Source organism: Urocitellus parryii, chromosome 7 (genome assembly GCF_045843805.1).
Source record: "Urocitellus parryii isolate mUroPar1 chromosome 7, mUroPar1.hap1, whole genome shotgun sequence".
Taxonomy (NCBI): Eukaryota; Metazoa; Chordata; class Mammalia; order Rodentia; family Sciuridae; genus Urocitellus; species Urocitellus parryii.
In genome coordinates, this window is record NC_135537.1 from 182,134,611 (window position 1) to 182,153,299 (window position 18,689).

Below are 18,689 nucleotides of genomic sequence, written 5' to 3' on the forward strand. Positions count from 1 at the left end.
CACAGGAACCGGGATGGAGTGAGGCTCAGTGGATAGGACAGGGCAGGCTGGTTTGAGATGGTTCCTGAAGAATTTCAGCCTACCCTGGGACCCTGGACACTTGAGGGCTGCTGCAAGTCCTGCCAGTAGCCAGAGCCGTCCGTGTGCCTCTGTGTAGCCGTGTAGCTCCAGGCTTTGCTCAGCCCCTCACTATTTATGAAATACAGAGAGATGATATTATGATTAAGAAGATACAGTCATTCCTAGTTTCAAAGTAGCCTTTTTGCCATTATGTATTTTCTCACTCAAAAATTAGTTCTTCGATGTTACACAACTAATTAGTGGCAGAGTCCTTAAAAGCCATAGAGAAATTCACACTGGATCCAGTAGGCAATACTCAGTTAATAAGTCAATTAACAAATGCTTATTAAGTGTGTACTAGATATAAGGTACAAAGAACTATTAAGATTCTTTGAGCAGTGAGCTCTGTTGTATTTTCTTTCAAGTTTTCATTGAAGGATAGCCTACATACAGAGAGGTGCACCTAGCCCACGTGTATTGTCAAAAAGAAGTGTTCCAAACTAATCACATCCATGCAGCCCAGACCCAGAACCATATTACCTGTGGCCCAGAAGCCCAGTCTTACCCTTTTCCTGTCACCTGGCAGGTGCTGGGGCGGACAGATCCACTTGTGCGCGTCTCTAGGTGTCCCTGCCCCCACCTCTTCTCTCCAGGATCAGGACCAAGTTCAGGAGCCCATGAGACAGTGGTAGGGTCCCTTGGAGACCTCAGGAGCCTGTGTGGGACCACAGTTGGTGCTTGATAGAAGAGCGTAGTTCTTTAAGGAGGAAAGGAGGGTGGCTTGTCTATCAGGTTGTGTATCTCTGAAGAAGACGGGAGGTAGGAGAATATTCTGCCTGGTCCTGTCTGCTAAGTGCCAGCACCACCAATGCCTTCTGTGACCTCAGGCCAAGACACCTGAGAGCTTTCGACTAAGCTCATGGGTTAGGAGGTGGTCTGACCACAGACCATGTTCTTTTCTTTCTTTTTTTTTTTAAAGAATCTTTTAATATTTATTGTTTCGTTTTCGGCGGACACAACATCTTTATTTGTATGTGGTGCTGAGGATCGAACCCAGCGCCTCGCGCATGCCAGGCAGGTGCGCTACCGCTTGAGCCACATCCCCAGCCCAACCATGTTCTTTTTGATGTGACATGAAATACAAAGGGGTTATGCTGAAAATCGTGCAGGTAGGAAAATTTTTAAAAAGTGAAAAGTTATATGCCAGGTGACACATCTGCTTCCTACCCACCACACGTTCATTGATTTACTCTCACTCTTCAGAGCCTTCCCAGCTTCCCCACAAAACAAAATAGAGACCAAGAAGGTGTTGGAAGGTAGGGGCTAAAACAGCTACTGTTTTAAATCTGTCTTCCCCATCCCACAGGAATATAGGCTTCAGTGTATGGGAATCGTCTCTGAAGTGTTCAACGCATCATTTCCGTCACGCTCCTTCCCTGCTCTTGCCTTCTCCCTCACACTTCTTCCCCTCTCCCACTCATCATCATATTCTTGGGGGGAGGCCATCAATTTGACTGCAGGAATTCCCAGTAGATTAAGGCGATAGCCCACTTTGTTGGCCCTCCCTCTGGATCCAAAGGTGTCCTGATCCCAGGCCTGGAGTGGGAGCAGTCCCACTGTCAGGCTGCCTCCTCTAGGAGGAGATTCTGCTGGGTGCTGTGAGGCGCACCCAGAAGGATGACCTCAGCTCCTCTGTGCCCACATGCGGAGGGTGGTGGGGGAGAAGGGCCTTCACCTCCCAGGGTGAAGTTCAATGGGGAGGGGTAGTTCCATTCCTTTCTAGGACAGGTGGACCTAAGGCACTCCCTCCCTGTGAAGTGGTTCATCAGAAGAGTGTATGCAGGAAGTGCAGTGTGTAGTGAATGCCGCTGGCACAGGCGAGCCTGGGCACACCCCTCTCCCTCCCTCCCTCCCTCCCTCCCTCCCTCCCTCCCTCCCTCTCCCCCCTCAAAATTTATTATAAGAGTAATGTGTAGGGCATTTTAAGAAATTAGGAAATTCAGAGACTAAAAGCATGAAAAATAGTACCCACACCTGTTTCTTCCTACAAAGAACTTTTTTTTTTTTTTTTTGGTGTTGGGGATTGAGCCCAGGGGTGCTTTATCACTGAGCCACATCCCCATTCTCTTTATTTTTTAGATAATATCTCAATAAGTTGTTGCTTGGCTGGCTTCAAACTTGTCTTCCTCCTGCCTCAGCCTCCTGAGTTGCTGGGATTACAGGCTTGGCTCTTGTGCCTGGCCTGTTCCCTTTACCACTGTTGGGGCTGTGAGCTGCTGGCCACACCCTCCCTGCACGGTAGGAGGGGATCGGGCTTTCTAGCCAGCTTTGTGTGATGCACTATCCATCATGCATGCACAGGCCCTGCTCTTTAAATGCTTCTGTTGTTAAAACTATGTTCTGCTCCCCTTTCTTTGTTTATGTGCTTAGGTAGCCCCTAATTTTCATTTTTCAGATCCCGTCCCTCACCAGTTCTGTTGTTCAGGTTTCAGCTGACTTGGTTGGGGTTGTTATAATTGTGCTGCAGTCTTAGACCTCTGTTTTGTAGAACAAAGAGAAATGAAAATTAGCATCTTCTTTCTTGTTGATTATAGCATGTTACTGCGGTTCTTCTACTGCAGGTGCTAGAGCCTGGCTTCTACCCAGTTTCCCTCAAGCAGAGCTGCTCTCCTGAGCTGTGAACTGGAGGTCATAGAGGGGAGGGCCTGGTGCCTCAGCTTGGAGATGTCCTGGATGCCTCAAATGTTCCCTAGAGGAGGTGCCTCCAGTTGTACTGTCCTGGCCTGTGATGTTATCATTAGTTCCTATTTTTATTTTTTATCAAAGTAATGCAAGTAAATGGTACGGAATGCTGTGATTAAAAATATTTGTGTCCTGCCCTTCTCCAGTGGCGTCTGGTTCTTTGTATATGATTTTTCCATGTAATCACCAATTTGCTAGTAATTTGTTATTGCCAGTTTTTCTGTGAACCTGTAATGAGTTTATTTTGTTTTTTACATGTATGACAGTTCGTCTGTCAGATGTTACAATAATTTTTCCAGTGTTCAAATATCTATTAGTTTTGTTTTTTAACCTCTCCTCTTGCTCCTGTTGGACTGCTTGGTCTCCAGACCTGTTGTAAGGGACACAGCTCTTCTTAATCCCCCCCCCCCCCCACACACACACATTTTCTGGAGTCCTTGTTATTTTCTTTTATGGTTTACTTTCTAAGAAATGTGACACACAGACTCTGCATGTTTGCATGTCTGAAAAGACCTCTGTTTTACTACCTCAGAATTGAATGGAATTGCTTTCTTGGAGAATTTTGAAGGCATTGCCCTGTTTTGACTGGCTTCCAGTTTTATTAGGCAGTCCAGAGCTCTCCTAACTCTTGACCCTTAGTTTGTGATCTGATTTTCTCCTGGGCTCTTTCTTTGTGGCTAGTTTTATCAGTGTAGTTGTGGCCTGTCCAGATGTGGATGCCTTTGGGTTTATCCTGTCTATGGCTCACTGAGCTTCTTTGGGCAAATGTGGGGAGTTTTAAGCTATTGAAGCTTTCAGCCTGTGACTGTGAGGACATGACAACAGGGTGCCAGTCCTTTTGCTGCTGCCCACAGGTTCCTGCAGGCTCCCCTCTTGGGAGCCATTTACTTTGCACAAAGAGGAATCTCTCATTCTGTGGGGTTTTACAGCAGGTGGCCAAGAAGGGGGAAAGGCTAGCTGAAGGAAAGGTGGGGAAGGTGCTGCTTGGGAGGGGAGTTGGGCAGAGCTGTGGTATATGCCCCCGGGCTCGGCATGGAACCTGTGGGTCGCCCCATAGAGTGCAGAGCGTGACTTTGCTGTGTGTGTGGTGTAGCTACTTTGGAAGAACAGGGGCAGGGGATGTCGGGGTACGTATGCAAGAGGGAAGAGTCCTGTCCACTGCTACGATCAGAGAGTGTAGAAGGGTTAGGAGGATGGAGGCCCTGTCAGAGGCCCTGTCAGAGGCCCTGGTTGCTGGAGTGAAGTGGTTGCTTCTGAGGGTGCGCGAGGGGACAGCTGCTTGGTGCTTTGAGGTCTTGTTACACTCTGACTGTCCAAGCCTGCGGTGTTCACCTGAAGGAGACATTTCTGAATGCAGTGTGCATAATTGAGTCGGAGCCCATGGGGGCTCTGCTGTGGGAGAGATTGAACACACGAGGGTGGGCAATGATGAATTTGGTTTCTGAGGGAGCCCAGATCACCTATGGAAGGAGTCTCTCAGGAGAGGAGCGTTCTCCTTGTCTAGCAGTCTGATCTGTTCCCTTGAAAGATTGCTTTCAAATTTGCAACCAGAATCTCTGTTGAAAACAAACTTGCAGTCATTCACAAAGTGGGTCTCTGAGATGAGACCTACTGTATAATGTAATCATGTTCTTGTCCCCTATGACAGATTGCAGTGGCTAGAAAGGCCCTGAGGGTAAAGACCACTGGAGCCAGCAGGGTCAGCAATTCTTTGCTGTCATTTTGTTTGCTGCTAGTCATTTGCAAGTAAAAAAAAAAAAAAAATCAGTTTTTAATGAAGATTGCCCTTGATAAAGCAGAAAAACATATTAGTTTTGTTAAAGTTCATCTGTCAAATGTGTGCTTTCCATAACTTACCGTGCTGAATTGGGCGTCTCTGGAAGCGCAGCTGTGGGTGTTGGAGCTGCTGCAGGGGCAGCCGTGAGTGCCCTTCCTGGCCTGCGGTGTTCAACTGAAGGAGGCATTTCTGAATGCAATGAGCCTGTCACATTAAGTAGACCAAATGTTATTATTTATTGTTAGTGATAAATTTTAAAGTTTTAAAACAAAAAAATTTGGAATTTGGGGCTGGGGTTATGGCTCAGTGGTAAAGTGCTCGCCTATACGTGCGAGACCCTGGGTTCGATCCTCAGCACCACATTAAAAAATAAATAAATAAACAAGTGAAATAAAAAAAAAAATTGGAATTTGAAAACTGGTGTTTGCCACTGTGAGTTGGTGGCTTCTCAGTCTTGGAGGACTTCTGGTGAGATGTGAGGAATCATTGAAGGTGGTATTTGAAAATATCAGAGAAGGGAGTGAGTAAGGTGTGCTGCACAGTGAGCCCATGTTTTTCAGGTGGACAGTGCCCGGTGATGCAGAGTCGTCTGGAAGAGGTGGCCACTAGATACCCACTGCCATGACTTTGCCTCACACATGATCTCACAGAGGCTACCGCCCCTGGAGTAGTGTCAGAGGAAAGCCTGCCTAGCTAAGCTAGGATCCCCCCTATTCTAGTGGTGACTCCTGTGAGGTGGGGCCGTGGGAAGATGCGGGCAAATGCAGAACCTGCCAGGAGAGCCAGCTGCCGCCTGGTAAACTCGGCCCTAAAGAACCTTGTGAAATGTGCTGTGCCACTTCTTACTAAATGGTTTTTGAGAAACCATGGTTTTTTCATCAGAAATATTCAAGTTAAAATATAGTGGGTTTGTACTGTCTTTGAAAAATGAATAAAGAAATAGGAAAAATTTTCTCATCTTACTTTCTAGTACAGTAAACACTGAAAGAAGCAGCCACATAAACAAAGGGTCTTTGGGGTCTTCAGTCACAGACAAGTTTGAGAGCCACAGGCTTGGAGTTCCTAGTGCCAGAAGCCACTCGGGAAGGAAGCAGCGAGGCACAGATGTATGTGTGTGTGCAAGGCTGGGTTTTGTGGGAGAACTCAAGAGTACAGATGGAAATTATTAGAATGTGCCACCCCTTTACTCGTTTTTTTTTTTTTTTTCTTTCTTCTGTCCCTGCACACCAGAGAGCTGTGGTCTGAGTTTGTGCTGTCCCTGGAGGACTCCTTTGTGTAGGTCTCTGTCCTGATAAAGGTGCAACCCAGACCTTATATGACAGATCCTGGACAGGAGCAGGAGAGTAGGACAAAGGGAGTACCAGAAAGCAGCAGGTGCAGGGACACAGGCCAGCAGGGCTGGAGGAGAGCAAGCACTGTGCCGGTGATTTTAATAATGGTGTTTTTGTGAGCATGGTAGCAAGCCTGTTTGGGCACACTCGCAGTTCCATGAATGCTGGCTGATAGACCTGAGGCTGTAGTGGTGACTTTGAAGTGAACTGTGGGAAGAGGATGCTCTGGGGAGGGAAGTTTTGGCAGCAGAGGAAATGCCTGTTAAAGAACTTTCTCCTTTTCATTGCTCCCGCAGATCCTTTGTCAATGGGTCCTCAGAAAGCTCTGGAAACCATCGGTGCAAATTTACAGAAGCAGTATGAGAACTGGCAGCCGAGGGTAAGTCTGCTGTATTTGTTCTTCCTTTTCTTTCTTACAAGGAAACTTCAATTGCTTGGTCTCAAGCCATCTTTGAATCCAAGCAAGACTCTCCAGGGACGGCACCTCCTTGCAGGCCTGCCTGGCACTGTTGCCCGCTGGTGTGCTTTGGTGTGGTTTCTGATGGCGGCGGCGCACATGTCGCTGAGTCATGCTTGGGGTAGACTATTTTGTGTAATCCCCCTCCCCTAAATATTTAGAAGAGAAAATATCCTTTATACTACTATTAAATCAAGGTTTTTATTTTACACAGGAAATGTAGTTTCCGTAACCAGGTAGCGCTATCCTTCCAGTCTTTAGTTTTTAGATAGGAGGAAAAAGCACCCAACGTTAAAGGCTGACACCTATCATATGCTTAGTCTTTGATTCAGAAGGCAGGCTCTTTAGGAAGCTAGCTACCAATTAGTGTGTTTTAGTTGCTTATATCTTACAGGTTTTTTCTTTTTAAAGAAAAGCAGCACAGAATGTAACTGTGTTTAATTGCCTTTAAGATCGTGGTTATTTGTAAACTACCCAAAGACCTATTTCTTTGTCCTTTCTCATTAACTGGTTTGAGGACTTCATAAACTTCTTAGGAAATCAGAAACTTGGGATGCTTATGGCAGGGCGTGATTCTGGAATCACCTGCCAGGAGTGTTGGGAAGAAGGGGGCCTGGCTGTGCACCCCAACTGGGTTTCAAACCCACCCTCCTAGGTCGGGGGCTGTGAGCCTCCTGGAAACAATGGACTTATAGAGCCTGCTTAACACTTGCCTGCTATGTCTTTGATTGGTGGATGTTTATTCCACAAATCTGGAATTTAGGGGTTTCTTATCTACCATTCACATTCTTCAAATAACAGGGCCTGCTGTCATTCCTGCTCTAGCTCTGGTGGCCAGGTGTCTCATTATTAGCAAACAGTCCTATGCCTTTGTGCTTTGCATTTCCTGTGGTCAAGTCAATAATAATGGACCTTTATTTTTCAGAAGGCAGATTCTCAGTGCTTATTTTGATATGTGCCTAAAGCGTTTGCTTTCTTCTCTCTCAAATCAGTTGCCTCTTGATGGTTTCTAGAGAAATTCTATAGTCCTTTTCTTGAGAATATAGCCCATTTTAGGGGTTGGATGAGGACAGGAGGGATTTCAATGGTGTGCATTCCTTTAAAGATAGTTGAGATGCTTAGTATTTCAGTGAGAAAAGCTTCTCGGAGGATCTCAGCAAGATGAGACTGCACTTGAGGGAGAGTGGGTCAGAACCAATGTTGGAAGCTGCTAGCATTGTATGAATGTAAAGAAAGCCCTTTCTAACTCAGCTGCTTCTGTTAGCTCCTGGTTTTGACTTTCTGTGATTGAGTTTTGCTGGGTATATTTGTTTAAGATAGAGTGTAATTTTGGATCTATGTAACCAGATACAGTCAGGTCTTCCCATTGTTCTTTGTTGTTTTTATTACTTTCTTTTAAAGGCTTACTTCACAAGAAAAGGTGGTTTTCGTAACATACATGTTTGATATTTCAGGATGTCAATGTTTATTTAATTTGGTATGATCCACAGTGTTTTGGACTGCTAAGAGTTGATTACTGCTAGCCTTATCATTAGTTTAGCTTGGCAGGTGTCAGATGGTCCAGCTGGCAAATGGAATCTTCTAGAGGAGGACCTATTGTTATTTTTAATTCTGAGTTTCTAAGAGCAACTTTCTTCCCTGGCATTTGGAGGAGGCCTTGTGGTGTGAGACAGGGCACACTGTGTATAGAAGGGATGCTGGAGAGAGATAGCATGTGGAATCACATGTCAGATGGGATAGCGGCATAGCCATTCTGGGACAGTGGACGCAGGTCTAGAGGGTGAGGTCCTCAGGTGGGAAATTGGCTCAAGTGAGCAGCTCTGTTGGAGCTGCAATCTGGTTTTCTGAAAAAGCGAGAGTTTGAAGGGTCAGTAAGATGGAGGCTATTTCAAGATTTTAGAATGTTTAGAAAGAGGTTTCAGTTGCAGGTGGGATTCCTCCAGGGTTGGTTCAAAAAGTGGAATCTGAATGAAGTATTGGCTGCAGCCTAGCAAAAAGCTGTGCGTACCAACCAAGTAGGGTTTTCCCTGCATCCATTCCTGCATTCAGCAAGCCAAAGCACATCCGTGCATACTTACTATTTAGCATTTATTTGTAAATATGCTAAAAATGTTCTAAAATTTCCCACTACAAACCGTTTTCACACCTGTCTATTTCAGAAACAAGCTTAAGGTTGAAGTCCCCTTTGTCAGGTGTGAAACATGGGGCTGTGCCACAAGCACTTGGTGAGGACAGTGCCTGCCCTGCTGCACGAGGCACACTCTTCCATTCATAGGATTTCATGTGGGTTGCAGAAGAGAGTAAGGCCGGCCTGGCATCCATCAGTGCTGCTCCTGTTGCCTGACAGGGTTGCACCAGACAGGAGGTGATTACCAGGCTCCTGCATGGGGCACAAGGTGTTTGATCCCAGTGTAAATCAGGGTCCTTTGAAACATTGCAAAGCTAAACACGCACTGCTTTATTGTACTCTGCAGGGCTTTTGAGTTTCTGCAGTAATAAAGAGAGGTTGATGTGCCATCTGCAACAAAACAATGGGGACGTTATTAAATTTCCTAAACCTTTGATGTAAAGACCCATAGATCTGGTTTTCTCTTTCTCTGTGCTTTATTGCAAGACTCACAAAGGTCGGGCAATTTGCAATAAGGTCATTTTCATTAATGTTTGCTGAAATTGGTGCCCGCCTCCACACTGCCGTGGGTGGGAGTAGAGAGGGGGCCTGTTGACCTCAACACAGCTCCTATCCAGGAGGTGCAGGAGACATACCGGGCAGCCTCCTAGTGCCCCTGGGCATTGCCCTGCAGATGAATGATTTCCTTACTTGTTCTGGGATGCTCAGACTTCTTTCCTCTTATATTTTTAGCTGTGAATATCAAAATTAGATATTTTTGATAAGGATGATTTGGGTTCAGGAAGAAATTTAGAGGAACCATAGCGATTATATTTATTTTGGAAGGCTGCCAGACTCTATCTGGCCCTGATTTCCTTGCCTGGCTGATTGAGCCCTTTTCTAAATAATTTATCAGTTTACCACTGGTAAAATATTTCTTCTGTTAAATTTAAGACTTTGCCTTATTACCTTTAGGTACATAAATTTGTGTTCTGCAGAAGATTGAAGGAAAAATGCCAACTGTTGTTTCAGCTGAAAATTCTGCAGTAAAACCTCCCTCATTTCATCATGAGCCTCAAGCAAAAGTTTTATTGGGAGCTGGGAGTAGGAGCTCATAAAGCTGGGCGTATACAGTGAAGAACTTATCCTTTTAAGAGTTTGTCCAACAAACTCTTGGGGGTTGTGGCCAACAGGAAGAAGCCCCCTCACTAGGTCTTCTTTCTTCAAAAGCAGGAGCAGAAGGCCTCATGCTTCTGCTCGGGTGAGTTTCATTTTTCTGATGGCTTAAAAACAAGTTCATGCTGAGCACGGTGATGGTGGCACAAGCCTATAACCCCAGCGACTGTGGAGGCTGAGGCAGAAGGATCTCATGTTTCAGGCTAGCCTCAGCAACTTAGCGAGACTCTGTCTCAAAATAAAGAATAAAAAGGCTGGGGATGTGGCTCAGTGATTAAGTGCCTTATTACAAAAAAGAACAACAACAACAACAAAACAACTAAAAAAACCATACACTCACATGGGATAGTTATCATTTACCAAGGAAGTGACTCTTCCACTGTGGGCAAGTATCTGAGGTAGCCACCAGCAAGTCCCTGTGTCTATCAAAGAGACAAGACACTTTGGTCGTGAAGCCCTTTGCTTGGGAGCCCTGCTCCTCTTGACCAGCCATGAGTGGTGAAGACAGCCCTTCCTCTGCAGTAGCTGCAGGGTCTGCAGGCACTGACTGTCCACTTGAGTGCCTCTTGAGATGCCCAGCAATTCTTAGGGGTCATACACCTGAGATGACACCGAACAGGTGGATTATACTGAACAGGTTTCAGATTTTAGCTTCTCTTCAGTTTATCATTCTTCCTGGATCTGTGAGATGATTTGTGGTCAAGGAATAAAAGTTTTATTTTCCTACTAGATAAATATGGGTTTTTCAGATCCCTATGCCAAGCAGAGAAAAGTCTCTCCAACAAAGCACTAGAGTAGAAACTACTGTTGGGTCCAGTGTATGAGCAGCCCTCCTCCCTCGGTGTGGAGTCGTTCACATACCTCTTGAGCTTCATGGAATGAACTGAGGCTCCCGGGAAGGCTGGGCACCCACACTCTCATTTCCATTTTGGGCATTTCCAGGCTTGTCCTTTGGGTTTGGGGTAGGAGTTGTTGGCAGAACCTGGTGTTTGTATGGAATTCTGTATTACCATGGGGTGGTAGTTAAGGGCAGCTGGAGTCTAGGCTTTCCCACTCTCCCCCTGCAGTGAAGTGATTGCTGGACCTGCCCAGGCTAGAGGAGGGATCAGTGGCTGCTAAATGAGGAACAGAGAGCCAGGGTTAGGAAGGCGTGCGCTCAGCCCAGTCCTGACTGGGCCCTGGAGACTGCTGGTGGGGGTCTCTTAGATTCCTGCTTTCCCTGGGCTGATCATCTTTCTCGAGATCCACAGGTCCTGGGTACCTGCTCTGGAGGCAGGAGTAGGGGCGGAGCAGTAGCTATCAGTATCACTAGCTCTCCTACTTGGCTCCATCCCCCTATCCCAGTGTTCTGGATTAAATTTTATACAGGGTACAGTAAAGACCCGTAATTGAGCTCTCTCTTTTCTTAGGATTTTCAGAGTCAGGTATGGATAATGTAGGAAGAAGCTAGGGACGGGTTCTATAGGACTTGGGCGGCACTCCAGTGTGCACGGTCACTCTATAGTACCTTCTGTTTGGGACAGGCGCATTAACATTAGTCCAAACTGACAGTGCAGCTCAGCTGGCGAGTGCGCTCCTGTGTGGGTGTCATCCCCTGATGTGCTGCCAAGGTGGTGTCACAGCATTGTCCTCCTGGTCTGGCTGACAGCCCTGGCCAGCTCTCCCTCCTTTTGCCTTTGCCAGCCTGGTTTTCCTTCTCTGAGGTTCGAGGTTGGGCTTCATGCACCTGTTTGCTTTTTGTGACAAACTGCAAATGAGGAATCCTAGCCAAAGTCAGAGCTGTGGGTAGATGGCTCATGGTTGACACAGTTCAGGAGCGGCGCACAGCACTTGGTATCCTGTTCTCGTGAAGTTTGCATGACCGTGTAGACTTGACTTGTGGCTGTCTTGGGGTTAACCATTATGTTTTGACTGCTCTCTTTAGCTCTTCCTGTCCAGATGTGAAGAACTGTACTGGTGACAACCATTCGTTTGTAATTTTGCTCTGGCCTCAATCATGCTCCATCTTTCATTCATCTTCTGCCCTGTCTTCCACCCTTCTCTCCTGGCAGCTTTTCCACGCATTGTGTTCAGGGAGGATTCTGAGTTATGCTCTTGAGCTGGGGGCCTTCTTAGTCAGCTCTGCCCACGCGCTTCCTGTCTTGCTGGGTCCCCAGAGGCTGTGGTAGGAGCAGCCTCCTGGAAGAGGAGCTTACATTCTGAAAACCAGTTTATACCAGACTCTGCAGGAATCCCTCCTGCTGCCTTCTAGGAGAGCATGCAGGTGTGTCTCAATCACCATTCAGCAGCTTAGTGACACCACCTGTAAATTCTTTAAAAAAACCATACACATTTTAAAACAGAAGAAAAGAAGGACTCCTTTTGTACTGTCCGGAGAGTGCCTGGCCTGTAGGGCAATGTGAACGCTCTGTGATGTCAGTCCCTTAAGCTGTTCTGGGAAGGCGCACCTCTTTGCCACTCTTTGTTGGACTCTTGAGCTCTAGGGCAGCTGGCAGGGCTCATGACTGTCCACTTAGAATTTCGTGCTGTTTTTAGTGGTGCATCAACAGAACTGTTCTCAGCTGGTTCAGTCGGTGGCCCTCCTTCTTCCAGGCCCACAGCCGTGCTGAGCTGTGAGCATTTGCACCCCGCCCTTTGTTGGCATGTGCCTTTGCCTGACAGGGAGCTCCCCAGGATGGGGGTCCTTTCTGCTGCTGTGCTGGCATGGGAGGTGGGTAATGGAGTAGCAGCTATGGCCAGACATGGACATGTTCACTTTGGGCTTTGCTACTTCCTAGAAATGTCACTTTGGCACAGTACTACTGGACCTTTTAAGATTTGCAAATGTAAATTGAAGGTCAGTGGGGAGAGCAAGTGACTAGTGTGTTTGCACCAGGAGGGGCCCAGGGGGCAGTGGCAGACCCTGCTTCCCAGCCCTCCTTTTCTCACTGTCAAGATGAGAGGTGCCCACTGCCACTCCAGAACATTCTGCCCAAGAGGACTGCTTTCTTGCCTTTACCACCTTTTGTGTCCCACGTCATCCTTCTCCCTGGGCATCTGCTTCCTACCCCTCCTCTGCTAATCAAACTCCTTTATGCACACTGTTGCTGGCTTGAAATAGGGCTTAGTTCTGTCCTTAGCAAGGCCTTCTCTTCCTGTTCCTTTTATCAAGGGAGTGGTCTGTGTGCGGGACCCCATACTGTCAGTCTGAGCACTGAACTGCAGCTGGGCCTCTGTAGTGAACCTGGGGGCTGTGGTCTGGAGTGATGGGTAAATGGCCCTGAAGGACAGGAGGTGCCAGGGCCAGGTCTGGAGGTGCTGACAGGAGGCAGAAGTGAGAAACGTTTTGGGATGCTGATTTGTGTCCCATATGCTTATTGTGTGCTACCAAGAGGAGTCATAAGATCACACTGCAGCCAAATGAGGAAGTGCTGAAGCAGGGGTCACTGGTAGTGGACTGGAGGGTCAATGCCTTAGAAGCTTCATGATGCTTGCCTTCTGCAGGGACCCAGGTGTCAAATGTTTACCTCTGGGTGTTCACCAAGGCTTCTGCATACCTCCCTCGGAAGCATCAGGATGTACTTGTTGGGCTGGGGCTGGGGCTCAGCGGTAGAACACTTGCCTAGCATGAGTGAGGCACTAGGTTCCATCCTCAGCACCACATAAAAATAAATAAAATAAAGGCATTGTGTACATCTATAACTTTTTTTAAAAATAGATCTTTTATTTAATTTATTTATATGTGGTGCTGAGGATCGAACCCAGGGCCCCACACATGCCAGGCAAGCACTGTACCACTGAGCTACAACCCCAGCCCCCAAACATCTACAACTTAAAAAAAAAAAAGATGTACATGTTGGTGACACACAGTGTAGGATTCTTAAAAATAATTGTATAATGCAGTGGCTTTTAGTTTTAGCGCAACCATCAGTACTACCTAATTCCAGAACCTCTAGATCACTGCTGAAAAGAAACCGCATTCCATCTTTATGTGGGAGTTTTCGTTATAAATTTTGTTTTATAGACAAAATCTTTACCTACCAAAAGAATCCAAGGAGAAACTTTGATAACCAAAGAGAAATAATGCAAGATTTAAGGAGATTAAAGAGCCATAAAGGAATGTTTTGCAGAACTTTGCAAATAAGTTGGAAAATCTGTATGAGATATATAACTTCTAGGAAAATATAAATGACCATAATTAACCCCAGAAAAGGAAGTAACTCAAAATTAAGAGTAACTCAGTAAACAGAAGTTGAGAATGTTCTCAAGGGGTTCTTCTACTCCTCTTTCCAAAACTTTTCAAACTTTCTGAGTCTTAACTTCAGTGATGGCAAGATGTCCAACAAGCAAGGTACAAAAGAAAAAAAATTGTTCAGCTTTCTTCATGTATGCATATAAAACTGTTAGACGTCAACTCTTTCTGCTTATCAAATTAATGTGTGTGTGTGTGTGTGTGTGTCTGTGTCTGTGTGTCTGTGTGTCTGTGTCTGGATGGGCGGGTAGTTGGATGGATGAAGGGTAGGTAGATGGATGGCTAGGTGGATAGAGTAGATGGTACGTAGCTCAGTAAACCTGTGGATGGGTGGAAGGATTGGTGGACGATAGGATGATAGGCAAGTAGGTAGAGTGGTAGCTTGGTAGCCTGTCTTTCTGCTCACTCAGGTCCCCTGCAGTGACTGTGGGAGGGGAGAGCGGAGCCAGTGCTGTCCTTGGTCTTTCTCAGTTTTTGCTCATCTCTTGATGTCTTGCTGTGTTGATGGGTCAAAATTTGTTTTGAATCTTCTGTTCTGACTTCAGAATCTGACCCCCGAATAAACTATGATTATTCTGGGGGTGAGTGCCATATACCTTACATTTAAAAATCCTGATCATGTTTTACTTGAATAATAGGCAAGTGACTTAAAACATTTGTCCCTCCCATGTCATCTTAGAGATGACATGGGACTTCTGTGTGGACTATTCCACTGCTTTTACCCTCTTTCTTGCCTCTGTGCCAGGATGCGGAATGGTAGGCTGGGCGGCTTCAGTGTGGGGCCTACCTGTCTTCTTTGCATTTCTTGCCTTCCTTCCTGACCCTTCTCCAGGACATGGAGGCTGTGGTTAGAAGTCCATGCTGATTTATTCCATGGTTGGCATTGCCCTGTGGGGCCTGTGCTAGCTCAAGAGGCCCAGTGGATGGAGCAGGAGGGCCCCATGTGGCAGCCTGTTCCTTTTTACTTTGTTTACCAATATCAAGATGAAAACAGCAGAGCTTGTCATGGGCATTTTAACTCAGTTTCACTCAGAGTTTTTGTCATTTTTGAAGATTAGAAATCCTTTTCTTTTCCTAGCTCTATGTTGCTTATTTAAATTTGAGTGTGCTTCTATTTGGTCAGCTGGTATGAATTCTTTGCATTTTAAATGAAGGTAGATAGAGAAAGAGGTTGACTAGGAACCCTTGTGTGATTTGAACATGCCTTCTGTGGACCCTCGTTGGGAAGGGTTTGAGCTGGTGGAGTCTGAGTAGGACTTGGAGGCTTTACAAGGACAGGAAGATGTTTTGTAAAATAGACTTTGTAAGTAGGGTGAAAGTAGGAAGTCCGCCCCTATACTGGTGCTTGAACCCAGGGATGCTCTACCACTGAGCTGCACCTCCAGCCTTTTTTATTTTCAGAAAGGATCTAAGTTGCCCAGGCTGGCCTGGAACTTGCAATTCTCCTGCTTCAGCCTCCCACCTAGCTGGGATCCACAGGTGTGCCTCTCTGCCCCTGACTGCTGATGGCTTTGCTATAGTCGTCATGGCTCATGCCATGTAAACTCAGTGCCATGACAGCTGGCCGTGAGGCCCACCTGTGGAGGGACTCTGAGTCCTGATTGTGCAGTGCCAGTGACAGCATCCGAACCTGCAGATGGGAGTCTGTAATGTGGAAGAACCCCAAAGATCCCCAGAACACAAAGCCACACTACCCACAGTCGGGCGCACAGAGTGCCCTGAATGACATGCAAACCCAAGCTCCAAGGGGGGGAAGCTGGCCCAGCAGAGTGGGCTTCTGAACACCAGGGAGAGAAGCTTTAGGAGAGCTCAAGCCCCTCAGCCTCTCAGCTTTCCCCTTGCGTGGGTCAAGAATGAGAACACTAGGTGGTCTCCCGGCTCACCGTCACTCTATCGAGTGTCCGCCTCAGCTTCCAGTTGAACGTCTCCCCCACAATGATACATAAAACACCGACGCAGCAGACAGTCCTTGACGCCTTACATTCTATGAGAAAACAGACTGTCTGGTGGAAATCACAGCCACATCTTTAGAGGAGCAGAGATGGGACAGCTTGGAGCTCTATGATGAGCCGATGATACCTTAGACTGTCCTACAGCTCTTCCCGGAACCCCCTTTGCCTCCCAGCCACCCGCGCCCTCATTTTCCATTTCCTTTTTATATGCCCCCAAACACCACCTCAAATCATTCTTCCTATAAGGATCACCATGGTTCTGATCTTCACCTACTGAAAGCAAGTAAAAACAGGGCCGCATCTGAGCTCTGGCCCGGCCACTTCTCCCTCCCGCAGCCCCCGGCCACTCATGGGTATTTTCCTTCCCTGCTTTGCATCCCCCTCTCTGCCTTCCTCACCCTGTGTCCCCTGCTCATCCTCTTTAGCCAGTGCTCACTGCTCACCCACCCACTCAGGCTTCTCCTTTGTGCTGCCTTATGTGCATCAACCCTGGGCCCACGCTCAGGAGTGGAGATGGCGGATGGTCAGGCTGGGCTGTGGCCCACTTGGTGTGCTAGCATTTGGGGGCTATTTGAAGAGACTTGTTCTCATATTCTGTATGGGTCCTGGGTGAGTGGGGAGGGGAGGGTGGTTCTGGATCATAGCACCAGGGGTGATGGTGGGGCACACAGGATTCCCTCTAGGTGTCAGTCAGGGAAGGAGGGGCAGCAGGCTGAGGAGCCTCTCAGGCCTTCAGAGGAGGCAAAGGGCCGCCCAGACCAGAGTGCACTCCTGGCCAGCCCTACCTCACTGTGGCCACTTCCCTGGTGGAACTCTGACTGGGAGAGTACCGAATTGTACTGGGCTTTTGCCACCATGGCTGGGGCCTGCTTCTTCCTGAGTTTGCTCCTGAGGATTTTTTCACGTGTTCCTGGCTCAACACCATAGAGGCTGTGTTCCTGTGGGAGAGGGGTCTGTCTCTTTCCCTGCCATTTGCCATGGGTTTCAGAAGGTGCATGGATTCGCCTGTTGGTTGTCAGGTTGTTCACAGGGCTCCTGGTTCCCCAGCACAGGCCCTGTGTTCATGGCCCTGATGCGATGGCTGTGGTCAGTGATGCTGAGCATCCCGTGGTGTGTGGCTTTGCCTTGTGCACAGTGCTGTACACCAGGTCCTCAGGCCCATAGTCAGGACAACAGGGCTGGACTTGAACCAAGTCTGTTCTACTTTCTGTTTATGTACTCCATGTCTCTTCACATGTCTTACTTTCTGTATGGGTCCTGGGTGAGTGGGGTTCCAGTAGCCGTCTGCACACTTTTTCCAGCCGTGTTCAGATGTCATGTACCTGCAGTGGACTGCGCAGACCTTAAGCATTTGGTTTGAGTTTGGCAGTTGTGCAATTCTGTTTAATACACTGAAAACTATCAAGATAAAGAACATTCTGGCCTCCAGAAGGCGCCCTCCTGCCCTTCCTAGGCAGTGCCTCCTGGCCAAGGCTGTCTACCTTCTGGAAGCCCTTTGTCTCTGGACAGGTCTGACCTGTCCTTGGGCTTTGGGCAGATGAGCATTCACTGGCAGCTTTCTACTTGGCTCTTTGCAGCCACATAGTGTCTTTGAGCTCCCTTCATGCTGTCACCTATGTGGGTGGTTTGCTTCTCTTTACTGCCAAGTGGCTTTGTTGTCCGATGAACCAGAATGTGTCTCCATTTTCCTGCAGACACACATTTTGGCTGTTGTGAATCAGGCTGCTGTGCGTGTTGGGTAAGACACCATGTAGGCATATGTCTACGTCCTCTTGAGTAACTGGGCTTGGGGCTGCAGGTCAGCGTGTGTCTCCAGGAACCCTGTGCAGGCAGCTCCAAGTTGGGAAGAGAATGCCAAGAGGCACCCTGTTCTCTGCCAAGCAGGCACTGCCCAGAAGCAGTTTCTCTCCCTCCGCTGGAGGCATGGAAACATGAACGTCAGCAGTGTTGGGTTGACTTTAGATGAATGCTTAGGTGAGCTGGCAACTTACTCTCACCTCACGGTACCGTTCTTGCAAGGGCCTCAGTGCACAGTGGGAGCATACACATGGGTGTCTGGCTCAGGAGGTGACCAAATAGTTGCTTTACCCTGACTACCTTCAGAAACAGAAGTGACTTATGTCTTCAAAGCTCCGGGGCCCACCCTGTTCATAGCCTCCTGTCTTCTGGAGGCCATGTGGGACTGGGCTGCACCTCCTTGCTTTTCTGTAGGGTGCCTGGGACCTGCCGCCTGCTTGTACACAGTGCGCTTTGCATAGTCCTGTGTGGAGATTCGTCTGGGCTGCCTTGGGCTGACTTGGTCTCCCCAGCTTCCATGGCTCTGCGGGGGAACCCCAATGACGGCAGAGTGGAGTGTGCTCCTTAGAGCGTGGCCGATGGCCAAGGAGCAGAACACCTGCATGGCTGTTGATGCAGACTGTGGGTCTCCCTCCCACCATGCCTAGTCTTGGTGGCCTCTAAAAAGGACAGGGGTAGGGGGCCTTTCTGTCCTTCCTGGTAGCAACACCAGTCCACAGTCAGGGCCCAGCACAAGTATGCCAGTGGTGTCTGCTTGTGTTCCCAGTTTGAGTAACAGAAGCAAACCCCAAAGAATCATTTTCTGCTTCAGTGCTGGGGGACTGGGGGGGATAGCCACTGTGTTCTCCCTATCCCTCCTCTCCTGCCTCCTCCCCTCCTACCTGGTCTCCAAGAAGTTCTGAGCACTCAGAATCTTCCTCAGAGGGCTTGGAGAGGGCTGGGAATGAAGAGACCTAGGGGTCTCCATAGGAGCTCCACTCTGGAGGTGGCTCAGTTGGAAGACGGACATTTATAACCACAGGGGTTAACTGCAGAACGCCTGAGGTGACTTGTAGAGAG

At 47.8% G+C, this 18,689-nt stretch overlaps 1 protein-coding gene across 1 annotated transcript in view; it reads left to right on the forward strand.

Annotated features, from left to right (window-relative positions):
* Rptor (regulatory associated protein of MTOR complex 1) overlaps positions 1–18,689 on the forward strand; it is a 338,384-nt gene that overhangs the window by 76,159 nt on the left and 243,536 nt on the right. The window contains exon 4 of the mRNA XM_077800527.1: positions 6,207–6,289. Coding sequence (XP_077656653.1) covers positions 6,207–6,289 — 83 coding nt within the window. The remainder of the gene's footprint in view (positions 1–6,206; positions 6,290–18,689) is intronic.